The sequence below is a fragment of the Osmerus eperlanus genome, chromosome 27 (assembly GCF_963692335.1).
Source record: "Osmerus eperlanus chromosome 27, fOsmEpe2.1, whole genome shotgun sequence".
In the NCBI taxonomy this organism is placed as follows: Eukaryota; Metazoa; Chordata; class Actinopteri; order Osmeriformes; family Osmeridae; genus Osmerus; species Osmerus eperlanus.
The window spans coordinates 7,327,156-7,334,542 of NC_085044.1; the positions used below are offsets into that span (position 1 = coordinate 7,327,156).

Sequence of the window (7,387 nt, forward strand, 5' to 3'; positions counted from 1 at the left end):
TTCAAATACTTTTTTCTTTTGTGTTTTGGTCAAATGTAATATTTTTTAAATCGTTTTTTTTCCTCTTTTCTTTTTTGCCCAATTAAAATAGTTGAATATCATTTTTTTTCTCTCTTTTACTCCTGTAAACAACCCCATTCCTCTGTCTTTATTGATAAAAGCAGACATGCTAGTGAGTTAGAAATCCATTTTACAAACAGAATAAATCAAAAAATACATCCACATCCTGCAAATATAAACAGTAACAAATCCAAAAATGTCTTATCCAATAAATCTTTTACATTTTACTACCATGGTGTCACAGTAGTAGTTACACAAGGTTTAATATGTTAGAGGGAAATTCCTGTGACCATTGGGTCAGTTGAGTACCGAAGCCATCCAATAACAGAGAAGCTCTTGAGATCTGTGAGACATGAGGGACAACCAGAAGAGATCATGACAGGCAAGGGGTGGGGGTTCTTTACCACCAAATTGGGGACATTCTCAATCCAGACTACAGTAGATTGCTCTAATCTTGAGATGTTACCAACTGTGTGTGTGGGACTCTAATAATAATAATAACAGCAGGGGTGTCAGTGTTGGCATGAAGGCCATTCCCTTCCTCCCTCACTCTCGTAAAGTTCAAATACAGTATTTTACAGACTAATAATACAAAATAAGATCCCCCCCCTCTTGTCAAGTACACACGTTGATGATACTCTGGAGAACATTCCTACCTACATCTCACAAGGTCTCTGTTACGTGAACCTGTTGTACCCACAGAAGCAGTTGAGACCACAGCCCAAGTGAGAATCTCCCAGGTGAAACTGTGGGGTTGGACTCAGGGTTGGTTAGTGAGAGCACAGCTGCTCTACAGGGACGGAGCAGCATGGAAACGTGCTGCTTGCACTGAGAAACAACGTCTTACGGGTTGGTTAAACACACCTACTTTGAAAATAAGCAGATTACAAAACACTCTTATTTGAAAGCTATAGGGTACCTCTCTTCGCCTGACAGTTTTAACATGCACTCCAATGAGTTCAAATTAAACAAAAATAAAAAGTGATGTATCCACATAGTAATTTTCTATATCAAACATTTACAAAATTTACAAATGAAAATCACAAACCTTTTGTAAAAATACAACCTTCTGCTGATTATGTAAGGCAAAAAAAACAAAATGACATCAAACAAAACTGTTTACATTCAAACAGCGTTGTCCAGTCTCCCAAGTTCCTAACATGTCTGACAACTACTGATGACCTCCAAACCCTTGTCCCAAAGATGTCTTGGGTCTCAGATGTCCTCGTGGAAGGTGGGCTTGACTTGCGTAATTCCAATAAACTGATACACACTCACCTAAAACGTGTCTGCTCCATCATAAGTACATAACCTGGCACCACACCTTTAGTTGACAAACAAAATACTGCCAGAGAATGAGAAGTATGGGCGGTCCAAACATCTCTCTGAATCCAACATGAGTTTCTATCTCATTAGTTTAGTGAGAGGCAGGCCAACAGCAACTGCTGAAGCAGCCATTTTGTAATTGTTGTTCTCTGGAGCAAGGCTATGCATCAGAACCAACACGAAAATTCCGTACAAGAATCACAAGCCTCCCAATTACAGACCAAATTCACCAAACCAATAGGGGATGGGGAAAGAAATCTTTTTAAATATGTATAAAAAATACCTATTCACAGTAGTCACAAATGTTGTGCATTACTGATAAAGTCTAGTGACCTCAATGACACCCACCATACAAACACGACTGTTCGGGATTAGCACTCTGCAGTAAGATCTCAGCAAAAGTGAGATTTGAATAATTATTCCGATTTTTTAAGAGATACAAAACAGTCTTCTCGTCTCACGCGTGTTCACACACACACACATATTATAATTATTATTATTATTGATAATAATAAAGTAAAGACTTTGCGTTCTCATATTAGAGTCCTTAATTCCTCAGTCTCGAAATACTGAAAACTGGTCTTGGGAGACAAATGAAAAGTTAATTAATCAAAATAAATCTGCCTCGTAGAAAACCAACTGTCCTTCACAGGAGGGAGAGGGACAATGCGTCTTCATCGTCTCCAGGAGCGACTCTCGTACTCGTCATCCTCATCCTCGTCTTCCTCCTCCTCTTCCGCCAACAGGTAGGGGCTCACTTCCTCCTGTGGGGCAAGGAACAGGAAGTAATGTGAGATGCAGTCTACCAGGTGAATCGTTAGGTGCGTTCGACATCAACTGCGGCTGCATGAAACGACCGGCGAGAGTTGCCGCTTGCAGTCGGGGAGGAGTTAAAAACAGCCCCGTGACGTTGGACATTCCAGCTTCTCTTGGTTGGCTACGTTGATGTCAGTCATGGCCGATCAAGCGCTGTTTGCTTACTTTATCTTTGACGAACTGCATGGTCACGAATTTTATGGTTTTTGCATTAGAAGTTGCACAAACCACTGCACTGAAATTTGTCATTTTATGTATTGGGCTATGTAAACTCTCTCAAATCTGCAGATTGATAATACAACCAGAACTCAATTAAACTTCCATTAGTGAAGAGGCAGACTAAAACCCTTTCTTCAACAATAGTAGGCTATCGCAGTCTGTCAATACAGGCAAATATTTAATTCAATTGTACTGTTTGGTCCGGATTTGAGCATTGGCGAAACTGAAGGTGTCAGAATAAATACAAAAAACGCGTCAAAGTTGTTGTGTGTGAGTCTGTCAGTTATGAGGGATGGGCTACCGTGTTGACTTCCTCCTTAGACTCCTCCTCCTCTGGCTCGGCGGATGCGGAGGGCGTCTTGGGCTTGAACCAGGAAATCTGTAGCACGCGACCTTTGAATTTTGCCCCCTGGTTTGCCGCCTGTGACCCCAGGAGACAAGGTAAAATCATGATTATGAAAGATTCTCCCTTTCTATCTCTACCATTACTTTTCATCTCCAATTTTTTACAACAAACACCAGATCAACCTTTAATATTGTCAGGTGAATCAGTCTGGACAAGAGGTGTCTGGGTGCATAGTTGTGTGGGGGTGTTAGTGTGTGCATGCTTGCTAGTGTTGTCACGATATCAACATTTTGACTTTGATACCAATACCAAGTTTAGTATTACGACACCGAAACAATACTTGAAACTGAAACGATACTGATTTGATACTCAATACCCAATAGATTACAGACAGTCCACAAGGGTTGATCACATTTTCAAATTAACAGCCAAAACGACAATGATTCTACAAACAGGACATTTCCACTTTAACATTAATCCAGCAACCCAAGTTTTTTTTCTTCCTGGGGCATTATGTTAACTATGGGCAATGCTATGTTTGCTACATTTTACAATGGGAGTGTGTCTATGGCCGTTCTGACAAGAGCTACTTGACATGTAGCTAGCTCGTAGCCCTACTATGCTATTAAATGCAAATAACTGTAGAATAGATTTGTTGTTTTAGAACTCACATTTTCAAATATGCTTGCTTGTCATGCTCTTTACGATACAGTAGGGTAGGCCTGACATAGGCTACGTATTTCACTATCCTTCCAGCTAGTTTATTCGCTAACCTGTGGTTTTCTGTACTCGGCATGTACAGTGAGGGAAAAAAATATTTTATCTCCTGCTGATTTTGTACGTTTTCTCACTGACCAAGAAATGATCAGTGTATAATTTTAATGGTAGGTTTATTTGAACAGAGAGACAGAATAACAACAACAAAATCCAGAAAAACTCATGTCAACATTTTTATCACTTGATTAGCAGTTTTATGAGTGAAATAAGTATTTGAGCCCTCTGCAAAACATGACTTAGTACTTGGTGGCAAAACCCTTGTTGGTAATCACAGAGGTCAGACATTTCTTGTAGTTGGCAACCAGGGATTTTGTCCCACTCCTCTTTGCAGATCTTCAAGTCATTAAGGGTTCAAGGCTGACGTTTGGCAACTCGAATCTTCAGCTCCTTCCACAGATTTTCAATGGGATTAAGGTCTGGAGACCACTCCAGGACCTTAATGTGCTTCTTCTTGAGCCACTAATTTGTTGCCTTGGCCTTGTGTTGTGGGTCATTGCCATGCTGGAATACCCATCCACAACCTATTTTCAATGCCCTGGCTGAGGGAAGGAGGTTCTCACCCAAGATTTGACGGTACATGGCCCCGTCCATTGTCCCTTTGATGCGATGAAGTTGTCCTGTGTCCTTAGCATAAAAACACCCCCAAAGCATTATGTTTCCACCTCCGTGTTTGACAGTGGGGATGGTGTTCTTGGGGTCATAGGCAGCATTCCTCCTCTTCTAAACACAGCGATTTGAGTGGATGCCAGAGAGCTCAATTTTGGTCTCATCTGACCACAACACTTTGCCCCAGTTCTCCTCTGAATCATTCAGATGTTCATTGGCAAACTTCAGATGGGCCTGTACATGTGCTTTCTTGAGCAGGGGGACCTTGCGGGCGCTGCAGGATTTCAGTCCTTCACGGCGTAGTGCGTCACCAATTGTTTTCTTGGTGACCATGGTCCCAGCTACCTTGAGATCATTGACAAGATCCTCCCGTGTAGTTCTGGGCTGATTCCTCTCTAAGGCTTAACGATTAATTGCATTTGCGATAATATCGCGATTTGACAAAACAAGATTTTGTGACCGCAAAGGCTGCGATTTCACTTTGGTCACGTGACACGCAAGCATAAAGCAGTTTTCAGAGAAAAGGATCAACCTGGCACGCTACACTTTACCTTGACCTGTACGATGGCCTCAGGCTCGACAGAACCTGACACTACAGACACTTGAGTGTTAAAGAGGTTCATGTAAGTCAGTTGTGTGGGATATTTTGCCTTTAAAAAAGATGCTGCGCAGTGTCAAGTATTGTGCAAAACCTGCCTGGCTAACGTTGCTACCTCACAGGGCAACACCACCAACATAACTCTGAACCACAAAGCCATGTACGATAGTTACATGGCTAAAATGCTGAACACCAGTGTGTCAAATAAGCCAAATACCACCCAACAGGATCACTGTTGGGTGGTACTTTGCAACTAGCTCATTTTCCTAAATCGTTCAGCCCTATTCCTCACCGATCTCATGATCATTGCAACTCTACGAGGAGAGATCTTGGATGGAGCCCCAGACCGAGGGAGATTGACAGTTCTTTTGTGTTTCTTCCATTTGCGTATAATCGCACCAACTGTTGTCACCTTCTCACCAGCTGCTTGGCGATGGTCTTGTAGCCAATTCCAGCCTTGTGTAGGTCTACAATCTTGTCCCTGACATCCTTGGACAGCTCTTTGGTCTTGGCCATGGTGGAGAGTTTGGAATCTGATTGATCACTTCTGTGGACAGGTGTCTTTTATACAGGTAACAAACTTTGTTACCTGTATAAAAGGTAACAGATTAGGAGCATCCTTTTAAGAGTGTGCTCATAATCTCAGCTCATTACCTGTATAAAAAGACACCTGGGAGCCAGAAATCTTTCTGATTGAGAGGGGGTCAAATACTTATTTCACTCATTAAAATGCAAATCAATTTATAACAATTTTGACATGCATTTTTCTGGATTTTTTGTTGTTATTCTGTCTCTTACTGTTCAAATAAACCTACCATTAAAATAATAGACTGATCATGTCTTTGTCAGTGGGAAAACATACACAATCAGCAGTGGATCCAAAAAACAATTTCCCTTACTGTATCTTATTGTCTGTCACTGAGGTGTGTGGCGAGCAGGGCTCTCAAGTCTCACACATTGGCCGTGAGACTCACGCATTTCAGCCATTTGTCACGCTGAGAAGTAAGGGATAACTTGTTCCGCTATATACAATTAATGGACAAGTGCGCAAAGAATTCTGCCAAGATGATGGTTGTCTCGAGTTAAATGCCAGAAAAAATCATCAGCACCCCTTCCCAACCCCAATCTTCCTCTACAAATAGGCTTCGTAATGTCCGTGGGTTTACCATTAGCATCGGCTCTGTAGGCAAAGTAGTTCCAGAGTAGACTTTGGAAGCCTGTTTAACCTAAATACCGAACATTGGGAAATTCTTATACCGAACCGTTTTGAACAATCGAAAATTACCGAAATTTCGGTATACCGTGCAACACTAATGCTTTGTCTAATGCTTGATTGAATTTCTTCAAGAGGGTTCTTCAGATAGTTGAACGTAGTGAGTGTGTGTATACATCTAGAACATACATTCTCTGCTTCGCTCCTGCTCTTGAACGTCATGACAACACTGGTGGTGTCGTGGTCTCTCAGATCCTCCACCTCGCCAAATTTCTAGGACAGGAAAGAGAATCAGAGCAGGTAATGTGCCTGTGTCAAGGCTCCAACACCTCCAGCAGTCTATGTTTCCTGGGCCGCACCAGGAAATGGGTCTTTCCTAGGATAAATACATTAAGGGTGAAACACCTCTGGCTTTGCTCATGGGGACCAATATTGGACCAGTTTTGTCTCACTGAAGGCATTAAGGGTGCATGGAAAGATCTGCTGAATTTGGGCTGTAAGTGGATTTATGTCAACATCTCTGGTTGTCATCACATAGAATATTACGAGAGATTTTTTTAATGAATTGTGTGATAACTTGGTTTCACAATTTTTCCTATACTTTGTTTTGAAAAGCGACAGTTAGCTGCTGTTAGCTTTGAGGTAATTGAGGGTTCTCTTTCTACAGGTGACGAGTTGCTGCTGTTTCCCATGCAATGCGAACTTTCACATTGCAATGAAGTCAATGTTTCTTCCATACTTGATGGAATAGAATACTTGATACTAGATACGTTGATACTAGAATTGTACCAGGAAGTGGATCTTACCAGGAAGTGGGCCTTGACTTCCTCCTTTTCCTCTTGTGTCAGTCCCAGGATAGCCAGGGCCCTTGGACGATGGTCCACCACCATGTGGTTGGCCCCGCCCCTTCCCCGGCCCCGCCCACGACCTCTACCACGCCCCCGAGGCACCGGCCCCTTGCCCCGCCCTGGCGGAATCAGACCCAACCTCGTGGCCTGAGAGAAAAGTAGAGAGAAAGAAGTAGAAAGAGAGAATATGCATCAAGAAAGACAAACAGGAAGTGAAGATAATAAATCAAGGTTGTGGGTTAAAGGCAGGATCGGTAAATTTCGTCAACCTAGCAATTTCTGCTTGAGTTCAAAAGGATTAAAACCAAAATATCCCTTCAAAGCAATTCCCCCAAAACACACGAATGTGCTGCCTAACTACTGCTGTAGCCAGACAGACAAGTAGGCCATCCAATCATTGCATTCGGTCCGAATGCCGTCCAATCATTAAGGTTGGTCAGAACTTAATGATTGGTCATGTTTATTACAGTCCTGCAACGCCCACAGATTTCATTTTACTGTCAGACCTCTCGATTAGTTGCTATCAGGATGTGAAGCTTATTTCAGCAAATATGACAAAAAGTGCATCTCAACAACAC

At 42.1% G+C, this 7,387-nt stretch overlaps 1 protein-coding gene across 1 annotated transcript in view; it reads right to left on the reverse strand.

The window, feature by feature from the left end:
* Nucleotides 1–7,387, reverse strand: part of rbm27 (RNA binding motif protein 27) — a 23,036-nt gene continuing 15,649 nt past the window's right edge. The window contains exons 15-18 of the mRNA XM_062453072.1: nucleotides 6,768–6,956; nucleotides 6,151–6,234; nucleotides 2,723–2,842; nucleotides 1–2,150 (exon numbers count right to left, since the gene is read on the reverse strand). Coding sequence (XP_062309056.1) covers nucleotides 2,061–2,150; nucleotides 2,723–2,842; nucleotides 6,151–6,234; nucleotides 6,768–6,956 — 483 coding nt within the window. The 3' untranslated portion in view covers nucleotides 1–2,060. The remainder of the gene's footprint in view (nucleotides 2,151–2,722; nucleotides 2,843–6,150; nucleotides 6,235–6,767; nucleotides 6,957–7,387) is intronic.